This window comes from Protopterus annectens, chromosome 5.part1, assembly GCF_019279795.1.
Source record: "Protopterus annectens isolate FY-2018-M chromosome 5.part1, PAN1.0, whole genome shotgun sequence".
Classification (NCBI taxonomy): domain Eukaryota; kingdom Metazoa; phylum Chordata; order Ceratodontiformes; family Protopteridae; genus Protopterus; species Protopterus annectens.
The window spans coordinates 529,150,273-529,174,496 of NC_056736.1; the positions used below are offsets into that span (position 1 = coordinate 529,150,273).

General features: G+C 44.5%; 1 protein-coding gene across 1 annotated transcript in view; it reads right to left on the bottom strand.

Annotated features, from left to right (window-relative positions):
* Nucleotides 1-24,224, bottom strand: part of ATP6V1A (ATPase H+ transporting V1 subunit A) — a 449,992-nt gene that overhangs the window by 137,909 nt on the left and 287,859 nt on the right. The window contains exon 10 of the mRNA XM_044072828.1: nt 6,308-6,511. Within this exon, the coding sequence (XP_043928763.1) occupies nt 6,308-6,511 (204 nt within the window). The remainder of the gene's footprint in view (nt 1-6,307; nt 6,512-24,224) is intronic.

Consider the following 24,224-nt stretch of genomic DNA (forward strand, 5'->3'; position numbering starts at 1 on the left):
CATACAGACTTGCAGTATGTGTTTTCACTGTGCACAAGCCTGGTAAAGTACAGTTTTGTACCTACCATAAATGTAGATGTCCGATAGGAATGCATCTGCAGTCCTTACAAATGGGTTGTCCTGTCGTCAGGCAGCCCTTCGGTCAGCCGGATTCCAAAGTCTGGGTCTGGCTTCGGCTGGTGTCGCACTTCACCCGACGTCATTGCGGCAGTTCTTCGGGTATAAAGGCATCAGCCGACGCCATTTTCCTCAGTGTTTCTTGCCCCAGATGCCAGGTGCCCTCTTGGATGGCTAAATTTGGATAAATGCCAAAGTTTCCAAATAGTAGAGAGCAAACACATAAAATAAGCATATATGTACATATATACAAACAAATACACCATAATAGATCCCCTCCAAGCTAGCTGAAGGTTGGCAAATACCCTAGGAGTACCTCAGAGGGGAAGGTGGGTGGGTAATCCTGACTGCAGATGCATTCCTATCGGACATCTACATTTATGGTAGGTACAAAACTGTACTATGTCCTTCAAGGATGCATCTGCAGTCCTTACAAATGGGTAGAATACCATAGCTAAACTAGGGGAGGAGGAAAAGCGTAGAGATTATGGTGTAGTTAGGATCCCTTGCAAAACAGCAGTGGCAAAACCTGCTCGGGATCTAGAGTATAGAGGTAAATTATAATGCTTGGCAAATGTATGCACGGAGGTCCAAGTAGCAGCCTCTATAATGTCCTTGGTAGCCACTCCTCGTGAAGAAAGCTGTGGTAGTGGCTGTAGCCCTTGTGGAGTGAGGCCTGATGTTCTCTGGAGTTTTCTTTCCATGGTAGGAGTAACAAAATCTAATGCAATTTCCTATCCATTTGGAGATTGTCTGTTTTGAAATTGGTTTTCCTTCCTTTCCTGTTGCATATGCTACCAGAAGCTGGTCAGTTTTTCTATTGTTTTTTGTCCTGTCCAGGTAGTAGCGTAATTGTCTATGTACATCCAAGGTATGCAAGAGTCTTTCTCCCCTGTTCTGTGGGTTGGGAAGAATGTAGGTAGGTGGATAGCCTGATTTAAAGAGACTCTGGATACCACCTTAGGCATAAATGTAGGATTTGTTCTCATGGACACTCTATCCTGATGGAAGATCAGGAAGGGTTGCACTGCCATTAATGCCTGTAGTTCAGAGACCCTTCTTGCTGAAGTTATTGCCAGCAGGAAAGCAGTCTTCCAGGATAAGTATTGTAATTCTGCTGTTGCTGCTGGTTCGAAAGGGGGAAGTGTCAATTTTTCTAGTACAAAGTTCAAGTCCCATGCTGGCAATGGAGGTTTCCTGGGAGGTTTCACATTTTTAATTCCTCTCAGAAACTGTCTGAGCAGAGGATGAGAGAAGACAGGAGGATCCAAGCTGTATTCTGCTGAAATAGCTGATGCATGTATCTTGATGGAAGAATAGGACAGGCCTGTATGGAAGAGCTCTGCCAAGTACTCCAGGATGTTGGCTATGTTCACCAGTGTCACATCTTGCCCCTTTGCAGTACTCCAAATGAGATATCGTTTCCATTTTGCTGCATAATTCTTTCTTGTTGAAGGTCTACGAGCCTCCAGGATTATGTCTTTAACCCTTTGGGATAAATTTGGGTTAATTGCTGTTATCTAATGTTCCAGGCAGTTAGTTGCAGAGTCTTCAGGTTTGGATGCAGGATGCTGTAGTTGTTCTGTGTTAACAGCAATGGGGATCAGGGGGAGTGTCCATATTTGTTCCCGCGACATGCTCCTCAGCAATGGATACCAATGTTGTCTTGGCCAGTCTGGAGCTATCAGAATGATCCTCGGACGTTCCTCTTTGATCTTCAGAAGCACTTTGTGCATCAAAGGAAGTGGTGGGAATGCGTATGCTGTCAGGTTTTTCCAACTGAAAGATAGGGAGTCCATCTTCCAAGCAAGTGGGTGGTACGTCCTTGTGCAGAATTTCTTTAGCTGGTGATTGAGTGGGGATGCAAACAAGTCTATTTGTGGTAGTCCCCATTCTCTTGTGATGGCTTTGAAGATGTCCGGATGCAGCATCCATTCGTGGGCATCTGTGGTAGTCCTGCTTAGTATGTCTGCTAGAATGTTTTCCTTCCCCAGTACAAAAATTGCTTGTAACTGAATGTTGTAGCTCAGAGCCACATCCCATAGGTCCAGTGCCAGCCGGCATAGAGGATATGAATGTGTGCCTCCCTGTTTGTTGATGTACCACATAACTGTGGTGTTGTCTGTCCTTATCATCAACTGACCTACTTGGAGAAAAGGTCTGAATGACTGGATTGCCAATTTTACTGCCATCATTTCCTTTAGATTTATGTGCAGGTGCAGCTGGTCTTGAGTCCATAGGCCTTGAATGCACTTGCCCAGCATGTGTGCCCCCCAACCGAGGTCTGAGGCATCTGTCGTGATGGTTTGTCTTGGTTGACTGTTGCAGAAGGGCAATCCTGTGTTTGATTGACAGGCCTGAGCCCACCATAGGAACTCTTGCTTCAGGCATGGGATTATTGGAATTTTGGTTTCTAGGCTGTGCTTGTGTTGGGACCACAAATTCTTCAGGTACCACTGTAGCTTTCTCATATGCAGTCTGGCATGAGGGACCAGTATTATGCAGGATGCCATGAAGCCTAGAGCTTGTAGCACTTTTCTTGCAGTTAGATGGTTCTGCTTTGTTAATGCCAAGAAATAAAGAGGTAGTTGCTCTTTCTTTTCTGCAGTTAGGAATGCCATTTGTTTTGATGTGTCCAGTTCTGCACCCAGAAAAGTTATTCTTTGGGATGGAATCAGCCTTGACTTTTTTATATTGACTGTATATCCCAGGGCTTGCAGCAGGTAAATGACTCTTTGTAAGTCTTCTGTTAGCTTGCTTTTGTTGTCCGCTTGTATCAGGCAGTCGTCCAGGTAAGGATAAATTTGAATCCCCTGAAGTCTGCAATGAGCGATTACTGATGCCAGGCATTTCGTGAACACTCTGGGCGCAGTAGATAAGCCAAAGGGCAATGCTGAGAATTGATAATGCTCTGATCCTGCAAGAAATCTGAGATATCTTCTGCAAATTGGTCGTATGGGGACGTGCAGGTATGCCTCCTTGAGATCTAGAGTTACCAGCCAAGACTCCTTGCCCAGCATGGGAAGAAGCTGCTGTAGGGTCAGCATTTTGAATTTTGGAACAATGAGGAATGTGTTTAAAGCGGACAGGTCTAGAATAGGCCTCCATTTGTTTTCTTTTCTTGGTACCAGGAAGAGTCTGGAGTAAAATCCCTTTCCTTGCTCCATAGATGGTACCTTTTCCACAGCTCTCATTTTTAATAATTGAGATATTTGCTTTAGAGCTTCTGTCCTTTGAGTAGGTGGTAGGTTTGGCATTCCTCTCTTTCCTGGTAGAGTATGGAAGTGGAACCTGTAACCTTGGTCTATAGTTTGCAAAATCCATTTTTCTCTTGTGATGCAATGCCAGTTCTTTGAAAATAAGGTTAGCTTTCCGCCTAAGGGTGCTTCTAGTTGTTCCCTGGTAGGCGGTGCCACCGCCAAGTCACTGTGATTGAGTTGTTGTAGTGGTGGTGGCTGCATCCGTGCCTCGCTGGTTACCTTGCCACTGGCGTCCCCTGTAGGCACCCCTGGATTGGTTTCTGCCTCTAGAGCGCCTATTCCTGCCTCTTTCTGTCTTAGAGGAGTCCGGAAAGGACCAGTTCTTGGAGGGCCAGTTCCTGCTAAACCTTGGAGGTTGAACCTGTAAGAAATCTTTCACTGTTTGTACAGATTTTGCCTTCTCTTCCGTCTTTTTTAGTACCTGCTGTGCAGGGGAACCAAATAAATTGACCTTGTCCATGGGTGCATCCAAAAGCTTTGATTTGACATGGTCTGGTAATGCCTGTTCTTTTAACCATGCATGCCTCCTGATAACTGTGCCAGTCATGGCTGATCTAAAGGAAGCCTCCAGTGCATCATAGCCACATTTTAAAGAATGGTTACTAACCTGCTGTATGTTATGTACCATTTCTTGAACATACTTTTTATCTATAGATTCTTCAGAGGACAGTTTTTTAGTTAACTGGTCAAGCATAAACTCTTGATATTGAATCATATGAAATTGGCAGTTCAAAGCCCTAGCTGACAAAGTAGCAGAGGTGTAAACTTTTTTACCCCATCTCTCTAAGGACCTGGATTCCCTTTCAGAGGGGAGAGGGTTTTTAGTAGAAGTAGCTGCTACAGCTTTAGGGCCCTGGGAGATAGTCTCTGGATCTGCAAAAGGAGCCTTGTATAAATGGTGATGAGTATCCGGGACCCTGTAGAACCTATCGGGCTTAGCAGGAGCCGGAGGTAATGAATCAGGAGCAGTGCAAGCATCATTAAATGCATCATCTACAACAGAAAGAACTGGAGGTATAGCTAAAGGCCTATGTTGTGGCAAATGTAGAAAGGTCCTCTTGGTCCTGCCACTGAAATTGTTCCCTCATAGCATGCAAGGTTTCCCCAAAGGAAAATTCCTCAGGCGGAGAGGCTGAAGGGATGGACTCTTCAGCATCAGAGTCTCCGTAAGGAGAATAAGGAGCCTCAGGAGGGTCTGTATGTTCTGAGTCATCGGAGGAATCATCTGTGGATACTGGCTCAGGGGGCTCTGCTCTAGGCCTCTTTTCTGGAGGAGGGAGAGAAGCCCTGTCTGGATGAGGCTGGGATCCACGAATTAAAGAGATGAGATCCTCAGCCAAAGAAAGCATGTGGGAGCTGGTGCTGGGCCTGTGAGAGGGGGGTTTGGCAGGCACCGTTTTTGATGCTTTGGCTGCTTTAGCCCTGGCAAAGGCCTTAATAGACATTGCTGCAGGAGGCCTAGCAGCTCCACGTGCAGGGGTTGAAATATCCAGGGGAATGGTGCCTGATAATTCCTGTGAAACCGCAACAGAAGGAAGGGTTTCAGAAGCCGATTCTACCAGGTTAGAAGAGGCCTCGGTAGAAGGCATGGTTTCGGCTGAAGAAAGAACCGCTTGCTCGGTTTCGGCCGAAACCGAGACACTCGCGGTTTGCTTAACCGCGGTTTCGGCCAAAACTGCGGACCGTGAGTGTCGGTCCTTTTCTTTGCGTTTTTTGGTAATTTGCGTTGTCGGAGGATCCGATGGCATAATATAGGCAAAATCGGAGCCGAAAATCTGTTCAGCAAACTCCGACCGACGTCTAAGCGTCCGTCGGTTAAAAGAAGCACAGGCTAGACAAGCTGCTACGTCGTGGTCTGGGCCTAAACAATGTATGCAGTAGGAGTGGAAATCTTTATGAGGTATTTGTTTCCCACAAGATAAACAGTTATTCACTTTCTCTGACATCGGCTGAGGCAAGAAAGAGTCCCCAACGGGGTACTTAGCTTTAGAAGTCTTCGAAGTAATATTCGGTAGTAGTAATCTCTGGATCTGACCGACCGGCACTTGCAAACAGCTTCTGCTTCGGGCGCCACACGGCAAGAAAGACTGAGGAAAATGGCGTCGGCTGATGCCTTTATACCCGAAGAACTGCCGCAATGACGTCGGGTGAAGTGCGACACCAGCCGAAGCCAGACCCAGACTTTGGAATCCGGCCAACCGAAGGGCTGCCTGACGACAGGACAACCCATTTGTAAGGACTGCAGATGCATCCTTGAAGGACATCACTGGTTACCATGTTCTATGAAGTCAGTTCTCATACAGGTTCTTACCATAGTGTGCTATTAAGTCTACATCTTCAGTTTAAATCCCTTCAAAGAAAAAACAAATAAGTGACCCATCAGTTATAATTTAGTTATAATAATCTCCCACTTATGAAATCAATTTGAATCAAAGTTATCAAGTGAAACAAGTGAAATCAAAACAGCTGCAACTTTCTCTGCAATTTAAAGGAATATTTTACAGATTACAAGCTCACTGCAGTTGTGACTATGACCAGTTTGCACATATCATTTCTACAGTCAATCACAGCTCAGGAATTATGCTTAATTTAATGTTTATGGAAAAAAATTGTAGATAGGTTGCTGCTCTGCAAGAGAGTTTGTTTAACACCATCCATCCCTATGCAGACAAGGGTGATAACTGTGGTGTTCAATCCATCCCTACTGAGACAGGGGCGATGACATAACCACTGTGGTGTTCAATCCATCCTTATGGACACAGGGGCGATGACAACCACTGTGGTGTTCAGTAATTTAGTTAATACAAACATTCACCCAACATACAAATTACCATGCCAGTTTTATTACGAAGGGATATCTCTACTCCCCTTTTATACCAGTAGGCATCATATACTTCTAGTGTTAGTTCAATACTGAGGCAACTACTTACCTTTCCTACAAGTTGCACAATCTCTGCCAGGTCTTCCTCCTCTTGCAAAATTTCCTTTGCCTTTGTCCTGAGAGGTACAAATTCAGGGAACTGTTTGTCATAGTACTCATCAAGAGCACGAGTGTACTTACTATAACTGATCAACCAGTTTACAGATGGGAAGTGCTTACGCTGGGCCAGCTTTTTGTCCAGACCCCAAAATACCTACAAGAAGAAAGAAGAATGCATTTGTTAGTAACGAAAAAAAAAAAAAAAAACACTTGCCAACAATAGCTATAGTAGGACTGAGAAGCCCATATTAGAAGCCTATGCACTTATTCATTTGTTAATCACTTAAAACCCACAAGCCACAGGTATCTGTTTTCAGGGGTGACCCAGAAACACTTGTCTGGTTAGCGGACATGTTCAGTATACTAAAAAGCATACAACTAACTTATTTACCATCACTGCCACTTACTGTTATAATGCTCAGATTAACTCATACAACCACAGAAGACAAAAATCTTCATATACTGACCAAAATGATCTACCACATACAAGCAGATATGCAAGTATGCCCTATATCAGCCAGTCTTTGAGGGACCTATACTATCGCTAACACCTAGGAATTTCTAGCAACCATATGTCTGCAATCCCAAAGGCAACACCCAAATCTGCTCTGAACTGATGGTCAATAACACCACATATACAGACGCCATAGATACAGCCAACCTGCTAGCAGACAGGTTCAGTTAAAACTTCACCCCCCTGTCCCCTCATCAGTAAACTAGGACATCCCCAGCACCTGCCCCCCCCCCCTCTGCACATCACCAGGAAGCAGGTCCTTAATGCCCTCTCAAAGGCAAAAAAATACAGTCTCCATGGGACCTGATAACATCCCTGGCTGTAGCCTACATTAACTCAGGCATGAGCTGTCAGCTCTATTAGATACCCTATTCAACCAAAGCCTGAGCACCGGCTTCATCCCAGCTGAATGGAGGACAGCAACTGTCATCTCTCTACACAAAGGTGGAGCGTCCACTGACCCAGGCAATTATAGGCCCATCACCCTAACTAGCCTGATCTGCAAAGCCATGGAATACATTATCATGGACCTTATAAACAAGGAAATTGGGAATCTCCAAACGCTTGACCCCACACAGTTTGGTTTTGTCAAAGGGAGATCATGCCTCTTAAACTGGGTCGACTTCTTCGAAACAGTCACCAAAGCCATGACGAGGGAAAGACTGTGCACGCTGCCTACCTTGACCCAGCCAAAGCCTTTGACACTATTCCCCACTTGGGCATAATACAAACTCATCAAATCGTATGTTACCAGATGAGTAGCTAACTGGCTCACTGATAGTACCCACTCAGTCAAAGTAGGGGAAGCCACCTCTAATAATAGACCTGTAACAAGTGGTGCACCCCAAGGATCTGTCTTGGGACCTCTACTGTTTGGGATATACTTTTCTAAGGTGCAAGCCAAAACCAGTGGTCTGTGGCTGACCAAGTTTGCAAATCACTGCAAGCTGGGCGTGGTCTTAAATTCCCCTACTGATGTGAACATCCTCCAAGAGGGTCTTACCCAAACTAATGACTTGTGCCAAAAGCATGGCCTCAAAGAAATGCATCATTATCCCCTGTGGGGAAAATGTCATCCACACTAATTAGCACATTAATAACAATGTACTAATACAATGCAATCAGTCATGACGGACTTTGACACCCAGGTTGATCGCAACCTGACTTTTGACCACCACACTGCCTCCATTGTATGGAAGGCTTTTCTACATGGCTCACCTCATAAATAAGGGTATTTCATCTAGGAACACTGAGGTCATAACATCCCTGTACTCCTCTCTTATCTGACCCATTATCAAGTACAATGCCCCCTTCGGCATGTACCTTGCCAAGCACATGCAGCAGTTGGAGAGACCACAGAGGCTCCTGACCAGGAAAATCCAGGGTCTCAAACACCTATCCTACAAAGACAGGCTAAAAGCCCTGTTCCTCTACTCAGTCCCATACAGACTGCTCAGAGGTGACCTGTGTCTGGCATACAAGGCCATTTCAGACCAAGCCTTGATGGAGTTGCTGTATATCTGTAAGACAAACTCCACTCACGCAACCCATATGCAAGGCCTTAACCTAGTCTGTGACATTAATAGAACTTGTTGTAGGGATAGATTTGTGTCCCAAAGACTCCCCCCATCTGTGGAATAGACTCCCTTTCCATGTCACGCCCTCTTTAAGAGGAACCTGGACGACTGGATGGGAAACAGAAAATACACCCCTGGGATCCCACCTGTGTCCCTGCTGTACAGGGGAAACAGGTGCTCACTTTGAGGGAACATTGGCAAAATTCCTGGCTAGGCTTATAAGGGCCTCTGGGCCAATAGCCTAGTATCATCCTATGAACCACCTCATGTAACAGTTCTTAGAGCACTCTGCTGTGTACCCCTCCCTAGTATATGCTGTGGCCCAAATGTCCCATGAAAGAAGGATGCACATGACCCTATGCTGACAAATCTGACCCCACCACAGAGATGAGTTACAGACGTGTGACAAAATGAACACTACATAAACACTATTTTATCACTTACAGAGATCACTTGACTCAAAGCAGGTAGAAAACTGTTCATCAAGAAGGGGTATGGCAGGACAGTAATAAACACCTGTAAAGGAAGGCCCTCTTGAATACAAGATGGTGAGTGCTCACTTATCTGTTATAAGTTACTCAGAGTCAACCCCTGCAGTGTGCAAAAGCTTGGAAGAATCTCAACCAGTGTCTGCAAAAAAAACTCAAAAAGGAAGTATAAACTAGCTAAACAAAGTCAAAATTAACCGAAAAAGCTGAATCCTAAAGCAATGAATTGCCAAAGGAAGCAAATTTCCTGGAGTGGAGCCTACACGGTAATATGTGAAAAAGGTACAAATTAAACTGAGTCTTCACCTCAAAGGAATTAACAATTAAAACATACATGCAACAAGAACTCCAAACATCACCGCCAAGGCTGAATGACCCTTTACTATGCTGGCAAAGTCTGCATGACTGCAGGATGGCAGAAAATGATGCAGCTGGCAATCCTTTTAAAAAGTCTATTTGCAGCTCCAGGCTTTTGCTATCAGAAGTAAAGATGACAAAACAACTGGAATGTATTCTTGAACTCATGTTCATGGTAAACCCTAAGCTGATGATGCATATCTTGGGTATGGTAGGCTTTTTGCTCTGATTCTTCCCTTGGAAAGAAAACAAGCTGACTAACTGACTGGTTCGGTGACGGCTCTGAAACAATGTTGGACAGAAACTGAGAGCCATCCTTAAGGCAGACCTAGTCCTAACAAACAAAAAATGATGGTTTCATACAGATTAGGAGATTCAGCTTCAAAATGCATCTAGTAACTACTACAAAGTATTGTAGCAGTCATACCAAAGGATTTCTTGTTCAAACTACTTTATTAAAACAAGTGATTTTGAAGAAGCTCTAATGTTTTATAGGATGAAAGACCTCAATCGCTCTTTATTATTTTAATAAAGTAGTTTGAACGAGACGTCCTTTGGTTTGACTGCTGTGATACTTTCTATTGGTTATTAGTTGTTCTGTATCATTAAACTAAGTTTATTAGTCAAAATGCATCTAGCACACACAATAGTGATCAGTACTTTTTGAAAACCTGAAGACTGTAAATGTGACCCTTGAAGGGCAGAAATGTGAATGAAGGGGATATACACGAAGAACAAGGTGGCGGTGCTACAGAGTATACCCCCTACTCTAAGGAACAGTGATTTTGGAGTTGGTACACAATAACACAACAAGGGTATGGGGGACATAATCCCCTACTTGATGGGAAAAACACCCTCCAGCAAAATACTTTAAAAGGTATTAACAGTGAGTTTTACACTTCACTGCTTTTGTGTTTGAATTAGAGTTTATTAGAAAGTACAGTTATACAAGAACTTACCACAGCAGTAGACGTCCAACTGGTCACTCTTGCAGGTTCCAAACAGATGGGTTATTGCCACTGACAGCCTGCTGGGGTATGGAAGTATAAACCCTCCATAAGCCATACATCTGAAGCATGACCTCAGCCTACAAGTGTAGGGGTACATGTAAATCCTCAGATTATCTTTAAGTCAGCAGCCTGAAGACATGCTGGAAAAAAGGTTAGCTAAGAGGGGAAAAGCAGGTGAAAATGAATGCCCCCCTTGATCCTAGAAGCTGCCCACTAGGGCAGGTAAGCAAAAGGAGGGACAGAAAAGAAAAGAAGTGGTACGGCACATGGGAAGGAATAATGCAACAGATATCAGTTGGACATCTACTATTATGGTAAATTCTTAAAAAAAACTGTACTATGTCCTAACTGAAATCATTGTTGCAGTATTTCAAACAGATGGGTGATTTCTAAAGTTTGAAGGAAAAAAAGGGTGGAAGGCTGAGAACTGTGAGAATTGTAAGAACTGTCTAAGAGACCACAAAGAAATGACCTGGAAAATGCTGCTCTGGATTTAGGAACGGCATCTACTCTGTAATAATTGGTGAAAGTGTGCACCGAAGACCAGGTAGCTGCTTCCAGTATTAATGGACTCTATCCCCTTGTGGAAAGCTCCAGAAGAGGCCACTACTCTAGTAGAATGACCTTTTGGGAAAAAGGGCAAGGATTTGCCATTGTAATAGGAAATAGACCTCAAAATCCAGCTAGCAATTGTCTAGGAAGGAAACAGTTGGTCTAACTTATGAACAGACCATCTTGCCCAGTTAAAATATAAGCCATCTGTGCACATTCAAGGAATGGAGTAATCTTTCTCCGATTTTGTGGACTGGGGATAGAATTCATAGGATCATACGATCACAAGAAGTTACTAGGCTATTGGCCCTGAGGCCCTTACAAGCCTAGCCAAGAATTTAGCCCATGTTCCAACAAGTCAGCACGCAATACTCCTGTCCAGCAGGGACACAGGTGGAATCCCAGGGGTGCATTTTCTGTTCCCCATCCAGTTATCCAGGTTGCCCCTAAAAAGTGTTAATGAGTTACTCTGCTTGAGGTGGAGAGGGAGTTTATTCCACAGAAGGAGGAGTCTCTGGGACACAAATCTGTCCTGCCAATAAGTCCTACTGATGTCACAGACCAGGTCGAGGTTGCACGTGAGGGTTACTCAAATGGAGCTTGACTTGCAGATATGCAGCAGTCCCATCAAGGCGGGGTCTGAGATTGCTTTGTATGCCAGACAGAAGTCACCTCTGAGGAGTCTGTAGAAGTCTGAGTAGAGGGACAAGACCTTTAGCCTATCTGTGTAGGATAGATGTTTGAGGCCCTGGATTCTCTTGGTGAGGAGCCTCTGTGGTCTCTCCAGCTGTTGCATGTGCTTTGCGAGGTACATGGCAAAAGGGGCATTGTACTCAATAAATGGGTCTTATAAGGGAATAATACAGGGATGTTATGACCACGTTGTCTCTGGATGAGATACCTTTACTAATGAGGTAGGCCATGTAGAAAGCTTTCAGTACAGCGGAGGCAATATGGTGGTCAAAAGTCAGTTTGCCATCAGCCTGGGTGCCCAAGTCCCTCATGACTAATTTCGTGCTTAGAACCTTGCTATTAATGTGATAATTTGTGGGGACACTTTCCCCAAAGGATATGATGATGCATTTTTGGCATTCAGTTTAAGGCCAGGTTTCTGGCACCAGTCATTTGTTCGGCTGAGACCCTCTTGGAAGATGTCCACATCAATAGGGGAATTGATGACAGCACCCAGTTTGCTGGTCAGCCACAGCCAACTGGTTTTGGCCTGCACCTCAGAAAAATATATTCCAAACAAAGACCCCAAGACCAATCCCTGGGGTACACCGCTCATTACGGGTTGACTGCTTGAAGTGGGTTCCCCTATTTTTAATTAGGTAGGATCCATCATTGAGCCAGTTACCCATCTGGTAACACAGGAACTGATGCCTAGTTGAGAAAGTTTATCTATTATACCAGCGTGGGGAAAAGTATCGAAGGCTGGCCAGGTCAAGGTAGGCAGTGTGCACAGTCTTATCCCTTGACCATGGCTTTGGTGACTGTCTCAAAAAAAGTTGACCAAATTTAACAGGCATGACCTCATGTGGGATCGAGTGTTTGGAGGTTGTCAATGTCCTAGTTAATGAGGTCCATGATAATCTGCTCCATAGCCTTGCAGATCAGGCTAGTTAAGCTGATGGGTCTATAATTTCCTGGCTCGATGGATGCTCCACCTTTGTGCAAAGGGATGACAGTGGCTGTCCTCCACTCGGGTGGAACTAAGCCAGTATTCAGGCTTTGGTTGAATAGGGTGCCTAATGGTGCTGCAAGTTCCTGCCCGAGTTCATGTAGGATGCACCCTAGGATGCTACCGGGTCTCATGGAGGCTGTATTTTTTGCCTTTAAGAGGGCAGTGATGACTTGCTCCATAGAGATAAAGGGGGGGGGGGCAGGTGCTGGGGATGTCCTGATTTACTGATGGGGGGGGGGGGGGCAGAGGGGTAAAGTTTTCACTGAACCTGTCTGCCAGAAGGTTGGCTATATCTACAGTGTTTGTGTATGTGGTGCCCTTCTGTTGTGTGATCAGGTACACTTTGTATGGTAGCTTGCAGTGATTGCCCCAGTAGAGGATAGAGAAGTGGGAACCAATGTTGCCTTTTTTTTTGGGGGGGGGGGGATTCTGACTAGAACTTTGGAGTAGATGCAGTAGAGAAGGCATAAAGAAAGTTTTCTGTCCTCTGGAAAGACGAGGCCTCTCTCCTCCAGGCCTAGTGGCAAGGTGCCCTTATGCAAAAGAGAGGGAGTTTTGTTTTCTGAGGCAAAGAAGTCTACCTGTGGTGTACCCCATTGGTGGACTATGTTTAGGAGGACCTCTTTTTCAGCATCCATTTGTGAGGGTCTTCCACTGACCTGCTGAGGGAGTCTGCCAGGGCATTGTCCTGGGAGGGAATGTATACTGCTTAGAGGAGAAATGTTTGCCTTAATCGCCGGGTCCCAAGCTATTTGAACCAATCCATACAGCTGGTAGGATCTTGTCCATTCTTGTTTGTTTATATACACCATATGATGTGTTATCTGTGAATACCTTTAGAAGTCCTGGTTTCCATAGATGGCAGGATCTGAATGAGGTTCTGCACCTCCTTCCGGATGTGTTCTGCTCTGTCCTACGACTGGCTTGCCAAAAAACCTGTACCTTGCAAGTCCCTGTCCATGCTCCCCAAGCTATGTTGGCAGAGTGTGTGTGCATCTCTTGACTTTGAACCTACATCTTGAAGGGAAACCCTGGAAAGAGATTCACTTGTGATGCCTACCAAAGGATCTCCCCCTTCAGGCAAGGTATTCGGGGATCTGTGTATCCGGGGGGGGAGGGTTGAAACAATACATTTTTCAAGTACCACTATATTTTTCCTCATATCATCCTGGCTAGTGGTAGCACTGGAATTGCCATGTAACCTAGTGCTCTGAGAATCTCCCTTGCTGAGCAGACTTGGAGGGGTAAAACAGACTGGAAATAAGTTGCAAAGCTCTGCATCTTCTCATGGCAAGAAAGCCTGCATGTTTTTGGTGTCTGGTCTGCAACTCAAGAAAACTAGACCTTTAGTGTGTTGCAAGGAAAACTTTGAATTTTCTGTGAATGCTATTTGCAGCATGAGGGTGACTGTGAACTTGAGGTGCAGTACTACAGTCTGTGATTATGATGCTTGGATTAGCGGATCTAACAAAGGGGAATATCTGTATTCCCAGAGTCCTGTAAAAGGCTACTACCAGTGTTAGGCACTGATAAAACTCTAGGAGCAATAAAAAGCCTGAATGGCAAAGCATAAAGCTGAAAATGTGGTGAGCCAGCACAGAACCTCAGAAATTTCCTGCAAGATGGGTGTATGAGAATATGCTGGTACGCAGCCTTCAAGTTCAAAGACATTAAAAAGGCCTGGGAAAGGAAAAAGGGAAGAAGAGTCTGAATGGACACAGTATTTTGATAGCGGGTACACATTGAGGAATGTACTGAGCTGTGAAAGGTCCAGTATGGGTATCCACAGTGATTTTTGTGGAACCAGCAACAGCCTGGAGTAGAATCCTTTTCCTAAAAACTGAGTAAGAACTGGTTATTTTGTGCCTTAGGTATGCATGTCCTGTAGGATGGGTGAAGAAGGCATAACTGGTTGTACAGGGGGGGGGGGTGGAATGTCTTCGAAATGAGGGAGTTCTTTACAGAACATCCTCTATCCTCATTTGAGGATGGTGAACACCCACTTGTCTGATGTGATCAGCTCCCAATTTGAAATAGAAAAAAAAAAGTCACTCTTGAAATGGTGGAGGGTGTGACCAAGAGGGTGAGGGGGTGGAGAAGTAGGTGAAGGCCTCCCAGAACATCTTTTTGGGTGCCTTTTTGGGTTTCAGAGAAAGATGATGTTCTCTTCTGGCAAAAGAAGTAGACTTGGCCGAGTAGCTCCCCTGGTATCTTCGCACAGAGGTAAGCAGGATTTGTCTGCAGTCCTTCACAGTTTTACCTTTCTCTTGCAAAGTCTTGAATAGACTACTTGCCTGTGATCCAAACAAAAAGGTTCCTGTCTAGAGGAGAATCTAGGAGTTTTGTCTTGAAATGTTCATGGAGAGGCCGATTATACAACCAAACATCTCCTAACAAGTGTGCCAGAAGCAGCTGCTCTAGAGGAGACTTCAACAGCATCACTGCAGTATTTTATGCTATGCCTATGCAGAAGCTGTTTAGAGCCTGGCCCTGCCATGTCAGTAACAGTCTTGTTCAGATTACCAAAGATAGACACTTCTGTACTTATTTGGCATCTGGGTCTGATAATTAATGGCCTTGAAGGCCAGGACAGAGGAAGCATAGACCTTTTTTCCCCACCTGTCCATGGCCCTACTGTTCTTGTCTGAGGTGAGGGCATTGGCATTAGGCAGAAGTTTAGATGGTTTACTTTAAAGCCAAGGAAACCACTGAATGATAAGCAAATGGATTATTGTAAAGAAACCTGAGAAACAGTTTTAAAAAGATACTATGAGCTTCAGGCAGAGGCAAAGAATCAGGGTTCAGGGGAAGCCCTCTGCAAAAAACTCCACATCATCACAGGAGGTATGTATAAAGGTAGCTAAAGGGGTAGAAACAAAAAGAAAAAAAAAATTCCTAAGAATCAGAAATCTCAGAGAGAATTGACCTTCCCATTTAAAAAATGCTCCCTGGAATGATGAAGAGTTGAAAAAAAAAAAAAATCCTCAGGAGGAGTAGAGTCATGGTGTAAATACATCAGAATCAGGAAAGAAGATAAGATAAGACTGCAAGTCTTCAGACTCCAGAAGCCTCGAACACTGCTACACTCCAAAAAAAGGTCTCAAGCTCAGGTTCAGGAGAGGCTCTAAGAGGTAAGGTAAGAACCTCTAATCATAGTAATCAAATCTTTTGCATTTTTAAGCATATGTTTCTTAGGCAGGACCCCAGAGAAGACTAGGGAGACCCCACTGGAAGTTAACCCTGGCGGCCCCTAAAAAGAGCTTTGAAAGAGGGGAGGGCCTAACCACCTTAGAAAGGGAGGGGGGAGAACAGCTACCTGAGAAGCCCCTAGCCCTGCCTACCCCTCCTAGAGAACACAGAATAACTCTAAAAGTCTCTCCAGCTACTGAGACCGAACCACTGGGCACTCCCAGGGACTCCCGGTTCTTCCTCCCTAAAAGCTTAGGTTGGGACCACTTTTTTCTTTTTTTACTTTTTTTAAGCTTTTGCTTTGTCTTTCTTTTAGGCGGCGCGGACGTCCCGGAGCATCCTGCGCAAATTAAAAAACTACAAATAGTAATCTAATTAAAATCACAATAATATAGCAACAAGAATAATAGCGTTTGTTAAATCTAGCACAGAAGAACAAACTCAGTACACAATATAGGGTAACACACAAGGTATACACAATGTATGAAAATCTCTTTCTGACACAATACAGTTATTCACTTTTCTGAATACCGGTTAAATACTGAGGCAAGAAAAAACAAAAAGCAAAAAAACTTTGGGTCAGCAACGAAACTTTGACTCTGACTGAACGAAAACTGCTGCCTGCACTCGCCAAGCCTGCACTGCAGAATATGCTTGCAAAAAGACTGAGGATATGACAAAAGACTGCCTGATGTCAGTCACGTCTGTGGCATTTGTACCCTGGTCAAATGACTGATGTCAGTCAAATAAATGCCTGACGGCGTACAGCCACCTAGTACTGGGGCGAAGTGGACCTTGAGAACACAGAAGCAATGTTGAGGATGCAGCAATGGTGAGAACATCTTAAGTTCATCTGTAACTTACAGAATTTATCAGGCCTCTTGGGGGCTGGAGGATGAGAGTCAGGAGTAGAGGACATAGGATGCAAAAGCATCAAGAAAGGCCTCTATTAGTGGAAGGGCAGGGGAAGGGGCTAGAGTGCCCACTTCTAAAAGGCTGTAGTATCTTTTCTGAACATCAGAGAATTGCTCAAGACATCTATACTCTCAGTGATCTCTCTCCAAAAGATGCCACCTCCACAGGGGAACCAGGGGGGAGATGGTCCTCATCATCTGAGGGCACCTGTCCAGCTGAGTGGATTTGAGGGGACTATGCTAGGGAATGATCATCTGAATCAGGAGGCCTTCATCATCCTCAGAGGAAGACTGCAATAATTTTCTGAGGATTGGGCCAAGGAGCCGAGAAGGAAGGAGGCTTAACAGCCATAATGGCCTTGAAGAGGCCCCTAGAAAAGTACATCCACTCTTTCACCCTAGAAGACTAGAGGAAGGGAACATCCTTAAAGTCTTTTGCAGCTTCTTAGGAGTGACATCCATATAAGCTAAGTGTGAAGGCTCCAACCCCAGACATACCTCAATCAATGATCCTGGGATCTCTTGCCATACTAAAATCTGAGGGATACCTTGCAGTCAGTCAGAGATAATGATCTGTGGTTCCCCCTTCTCTGTAGTGGTAGTAGTCACTTTGGACATGCGGTCCTAGGGTGCCATAGCGGCCACCAGTAGAGTCATATAGAGAGCATCTGAGGAAGTGCCTGACACAGGTGGATTCTGCAACCTCAGCGGGTACATTCAAGTCTAACTGGGCAGACTGAACCTTGGGCCTACACTTCTTGAGTTATTTCTTTGGAATGTATGGCACATCAGGTGAGGAGGGGTTTGCCATCTTGGATTGAGCTAAAGGTTTAGTTGCTGAATCTCTAGAAAAATATTCAAATATGACAACAGGACTGCAGAGTTTTGGGTACAAAGGACTGGCAGATGGAAAAAGATTTGTAATTGTGCTCTACTACTAAGCAGAAGAGAACTGGAAATGGAGGTCTTTGTTGAATATCTGACTGCTGCATTCACTTTCCCCTCCTAGATGACTTCTAACAAAATAACAGATAAACAGGATAAATATGAAAGGAAGGTTCCTCAATGGGGCATTTATCTCAATCTGTGTAGACTTACAGGCAACACAACCATGCAAAGATCAGACAGATGAGTGGTGACCGGGTGAGTAGCGAGACAGTCTGAGGATTTCCACTTGTATGTCCACTTACATACCCCAATACTCATGGGTAGAAGTCATATATCAGACGTATGGCTTATAGAATGTTTAGTTCTGGTACCCTGGCTGATGTCTGTGGTGAAAACCAATCTGTCTGGAACACTGCAACAGTGATTTCAGCAGGACATCTTGCACTATTGGCTTTCATACTTCTGATAGGTATATGATGACCACCAAGAACAATGCATAGCAACAGACAGACTTCAGAACCATCCAGCAAGCCAGCACAAGAAAACAGATGAATATCGTGGTAGAAAAGCTTATCCAACTTTCAAGGAGGGGGTGGGCTCCTTAAAGGAGAAAGGAACTGCCTGACTGGTTTATGCTTTACTATAGCTTTGCCTTTCACAAGGTCATGGTACTCTGAGGTGACCTAGATGTGCACCTTGACAGAGATGTATGCTCAAGTCAAAAATGATCTCAGCTACATCAGAAAGACCTTTTTGAGACCTTCATGTTCACTAAATGAGAGATGGGGATAATTCTCTGCACAGAAAAAGTACAGTTGTGTACACTTACCATAAATGTAGATGCTTGAGTGTATTCACTGTTGCAGTAATTACATCTGGATTATCTGCTTGCAGGTAGCCCTCAGTCGGCCTGATTATCAAAGTCTTGGGTCCTGCGTTGGTTGTGGTTTCATCTTCCATGACGTCAGGTAGTCAGGGGTATAAAGCATGCAGCCAATGCCATTACATCAGTTTTTCTTGCCCCAGATGTCAGGTGCCCCCATAATGGGAAGCAATTATATACAAGGTTACATCTCCAACAAAAAGCAAATACACCAGAAAGCTTTAAAAATAGTACGCAAGAATATAGGAATAGTCAACAGAAGTCAGGGGGCTGGAGGGAGGGTAACGAGGACTGCAACAGTGAATACACTTGAACATCTACATTTATGGTAAGTGTATACAACTGTACTATGTTCTTCATGTTTCACTGTTGCAGTCATTACATTTGGGTAGATTCCCAAAGCTAAGGAAGGGAGGAGGCAATTAGATAGCATTAGGACCAGCTATAAGGCCCTGCAAGATTGCAGTGACAAAACCAGCTCCGGATTTAGAAAAAAATTGGCAAGTGGTAAAGCCTGTTGAAGGTATGTACAGAACTCCAGGTAGCAGCTTCTAGGATGTCCCTGGTAGGGACACCTCTGAGAAAGGCTGCAGAGGTAGATGCAGCCCTGGTTGAATGTGGTCTTATCCCCTGTAGGGTAGGGTTTCCACAGTGCTTATAGCAGAAATGAATGCAATGGCCTATCCATTTAAAAATGGTTTGCTTTGAAATGGCCTTCCCCTCTGCCCCTGCAACAAATGCAACCAACAGCTGTTCAGATCTCCTGAGAGGCTTAGTCCTGTCTAAGTAAAATCTAAGTTGTCTGTGCACGTCCAAGGAGTGCAGTATTTGTTCCCCTTTGTTCTGTGGATTAGAAAAGAAGGTTGGTAAATGAATTGATTGATTAAGGGCCACACTGGATACCACCTTGGGCATAAAGGAGGGAATGGTCCTGAGGGACACCCTGTCTGCATGAAAGATGATGAAAGGCTCCACTGCCATGAAGGCCTGTAATTCAGACACCCTACTTACTGAAGTGATGGCTAGAAGGAAGGCTGTTTTCCAAGACAGGAATTTCAACTCTGCATTTGCAGCTGGCTCGAAGGGAGGTAGAGTGAGCTTTTCCAATACAAAGTTAAGGTCCCAGGCTGGAGTAGGGGCTATCCTGGGTGGTCTTACGTTTATGGCACCTCTGAGGAATTGCTTCAGCAGTGGATGAAAGAAGAGGGGTGGCTCTGTATTATAATGAGCTGAAATGGCCGAGGCAAGAATTTTGATGGAGGAAAAGGAAAGGCCCTTGTGAAGCATCTCAGTTAAGTATTGAAAAATGTGCGGTAAATTAGGCACAGTTGTGTCCCTTCCTTGTGTTTGGCTCCAGGAAAGGAAACTTTTCCATTTTACAGCATAGGATTTTCTAGTACTAGGCCTCCTTGCCTCCAGAATGACATCCAACACTTGCTTACTGAGGGATGGTAACGGAGAGATCAGGTAATTAGCCATGCTGCAAGGCTCAGCATTTGAAGCTGTGGGTGCAGTATCTGGCCCCCCTGCTGCGACAGCAGGGCAGGGGTCTGAGGCAGGTGCCATGGTTCCAGAAGTGACACACTGCACAAGAGGGGGTACACCAGTGTTGGCGTGGCCAGTATGGTGCAATAAGTATTTGGTTTTTGCAATAAGTATTGTCCTTGGTTTGCCCTGTTTGATCTTTAGTAGCACTTTGAAGAGGAGAGACAGAGGGGGAAAGGCATAAACAGACAGGTTTTTCCAGGTGAAGGACTGGGCATCCACTTTCCAAACTCATCTGTGGGCATCCACTTTCCAAGCTCGTCTGTGGGAGTCCTTGTGCAGAATTTGTCCAATTGGTAGTTCTGAGGGGAGGCAAACAGGTCTATCTCTGGGCTCCCCCATTTGTTTCTCAAAATGTTGAATATCTTTGGTTCCAGTTTCCACTCGTGTGGGTCCATGACATTTCTGCTTAGGTCATCTGCCAGTGTATTTAGATTGCCTGGGAGGAATTGAGCTTGTAAGGTGCACTTGGTAGCTCAAGGCTGTGTTCCACAGAGCCATGGCTAGTCTGCAGAGAGGGTATGAGTGGGTTCCCCCCTGCTTGTTTATGTGCCACATAACAGTGGTGTTGTCCGTCTTTACCAATAACTGTCCTGGAAGGATGTGGTCCTTGAAGGCCGTCAGAGGATTCTATACAGCTAACATTTCTTTTTGATTGATATGCAGGTGCATTTGACTCTGGTTCCATTTGCCCTGAATGCACTGCCCTGCCAAGTGAGACCCTCATGCATAGTCTGATGCATCTGTTAGGGTTTGGCGGCAGGGGGTAGAGTGAATGGCAGTCCCTAATTTTGGTGGCAGGCCTCTGCCCACCAAAGGAACTCTATCTTTAGACTATGTATGATAGGAATAGATTCTAGATCCGGAAAATGTTGACACCATAGGCTTTTTAGAAACCATTGTAGTTTCCTCATATGCAGTCTTGCATATGGAATTAATAAACTGCAAGAGGCCATGAACCCCAGGGCTTGCAGTATTTTCCTTGCAGATAGCTGGGTCTTTGTGGCCAGTAGTTTGAAGTAGGGTGTCAAATTAACTTGTTTCTCTGGTGTGAGGTAGGCCATCTGGGAAGTTTTATTCAAGTTTGCTCCCAGGAATACATTTTGTTGGCAGGGTACCAGATGTGATTTATTTTTGTTTATGGTGTACCCTAGAGAAGTTAGTAATTTCTTTACAAATGCCAAATGATTTAACAGGATGTCCTGGCTTTCTGCCTGAATTAGACAATTGTCCATGTATGGGTATATCTGAATATTTCTTTGCCTGCAAAATGCAATGACTGGAGCTAGGCACTTTGTAAATTCTCTGGACACAGTAGATCAGCCAAAGGGCAGTGCAAAGAAAGTACAGTTGCGTACACTTACCATAAATGTAGATGTTAGAGTATATTCATTGTTGCAGTCATTACACTTGGGTAATCCTGCTGGCAGGTTGCCCTCAGCCGGCCTGAATTCCAAATTCTTGGGTCTTGCGTCGACTGCTGTAGCACCTTCCCTGACGTCAGGTCGTCAGGGGTATAAAAGAAGCAGCTGACGCCATTTTCTTTAGTTTTTCTTGCCCCAGATGTACCCCCAAAAAGGGTAGCCAAACTTATATATATATATATATATATATATATATATATATATATATGGGTTCATGTCAGTCCATCGACAGTTCAAAACAACGAAAGTCAGTACTACGAAACGAAAGCATCGACTGTTGAAAACATCGACAATACACTCACGTAAAGTAAAGTAACGTAAAGTCACAAAAACAAGTGCTAACATGGGTCCTGCAAGGGGGAAGTAAAGGATATGATATTGCGGAGTTTAGTATGGGTACAGTAGCATATCATATCCTTTACTTCCCCCTTGCAGGACCCTAGCACTGTTTTGTGACTTTACATTACTTTACGTGAGTGTATTGTCGATGTTTTCAACGGTCGATGCTTTCGTTTCATAGTACTGACTTTCGTTGTTTTGAACTGTCGATGGACTGACATGAACCCATATATATATATATATATATATATATATATATATATATATATATATATATTCAGAAATACACCAATATAAATTTTACCTTCATCTATAAACAAATACACCACATGATAGTATAAATCAGAGGAGGAAAGATAAGATCCAAAAGAAAAAGGGGGAAGGCGGGTGGGTAACCTGGACTTAAACAGTGAATACACTTGAACATCTACATTTATGGTAAGTGCACACAACTGTACTATGTTCTTCGTGTTTCACTGTTGCAGTCATTACATTTGGGTAGAGTCCCAAAGCTATGGTTGGGAGGCTGGAACTAGACAGCAGTAGGAGCGGCTATGAGGCCCTGCAGAACTGCAGTGGCAAAGCGTGCCCTGGATTTAGAGTAGAGTGGCAGATGATACTGCTTTGTAAAGGTGTGCACTGAACTCCAAGTAGCCATCTCTAAAATGTCTCTGGTTGGTACTCCCATGAGAAAGGCTGCTGAGGTGGCTGCAGCTCTGGTGGAATGAGGCCTAATGCCCTTAGGCACTGGCTTGCCATGGTGTAAGTAGCAGAAAAGTGCAGTTGTGTACCTACCATACATAGATGTTCGAGTGTATTCACTGTTGCAGTCATTACACTTGGGTTATCCTGCTGGCAGGCTACCTGCAGTCGGCCTGAATTCCAAAGTCCTGGTCTGGCATCGGTTGCTGTCGCCTCTTCCCTGATGTCAGTGCACCAGGGGTATACAAGATGCAGCCGATGCCATTTTCTTCAGTTTTTCTTGCCCCAGATGTCAGGTGCCCCCAAGAAGGTAGGCAATATATATTGCTTATAAAAACATACAGTAAAATAAAAACAATACCTTCATCTACACGCAAATACACCACATAGGTTGTATAGGATAGAGAAGTACAGAGAAGTCCCAGCAATGAAAGGGGGATGGTGGGAGGGTAACCTGGACTGCAACAGTGAATACACTTGAACATCTACATTTATGGTAGGTACACAACTGTACTATGTTCATCGTGTTTCACTGTTGCAGTCATTACACTTGGGTTGAATCCCAAAGCTGAGGTAGGGTGGCTGGGTCTAAATAGGATTAGGAGTGGCTATGAGGCCCTGCAGAACTGCAGTGGCAAAGCCTGCTCTGGATTTAGAGTAAAGAGGCAAGTGATAATGCTTGGTAAAAGTTTGCACTGAACTCCAAGTTGCAGCCGCCAAAATTTCCTTGGTTGGTTCTCCTCTGAGAAAGGCTGCTGAAGTGGCTGCTGCCCTGGTAGAATGTGGCCTAATATTCTTAGACACTGACTTGCCATTCTGTGCATAGCAGAAATGAATACAGTGTCCTATCCATTTTGAAATAGTCTGCTTTGAGATCGCCTTTCCTTGTGATCCTGCAGCGTAGGCTACAAACAGTTGCTCAGTTTTTCTGAAAGCTTTTGTTTTGTCCAAGTAGAAGCATAGCTGCATGTGTATGTCCAAAGAGTGCAGAAGTCTCTTCCCCTTTATTCTGGGGATTTGGATAAAATGTTGGCAAATGAATTGTTTGGTTAAGAGCCACACTGGATACTACCTTTGGCATAAATGTTGGGTTTGTCCTTACAGAAACCCCGTCTGGATGAAAAATGATAAAAGGTCCCACTGCTATTAATGCCTGTAATTCAGACTCTTCTTGCTGAAGTTATTGCTAGGAGCAGAGCAGTTTTCCATGATAAGAATTTTATATCAGCTGTATTGGCTGGCTCAAAAGGAGGCAGTGTGAGTTTTTCTAAGACAAAGTTGAGGTCCCATGTAGGCATCGGTGCTCTCCTTGGGAGTCTTATGTTTTTTGCACCTCTGAGGTACTGTGTTAGCAGTGGATGAGAGAAAATAGGAGGTTCCGTATTGTAATGAGCTGAAATGGCAGAGGCATGGATCTTAATTGATGAGAAGGATAGGCCTTTGTCCAGCATCTCAGTTAGGTATTGTAAAATCTGAAGAATATTTGGAACAAGTGGTTCAAGTCCTTGTGCCTGGTTCCAAGCACAGAATCTCTTCCATTTTTCTGCATAGGATTTCCTGGTGCTGGGCCTCCTGGCTTCCAAAATGACATCCATAACAGCTTTAGAGAGAGGTGTGTTCTGAGTGGCTATATTATCTGCCATGCAGCCAGATGTAAGGTTCTGAGTTGGCTGTGCAGAATCAGATTGTTTTGTTGAGTCAGAAGATGAGGAATTTGAGGCAAAGTCCAGGCTGGGCCTTGAGACAAGCTCTTTAGGATTGGGTACCAGCGCTGGCGTGGCCAGTCTGGGGCAACAGAATG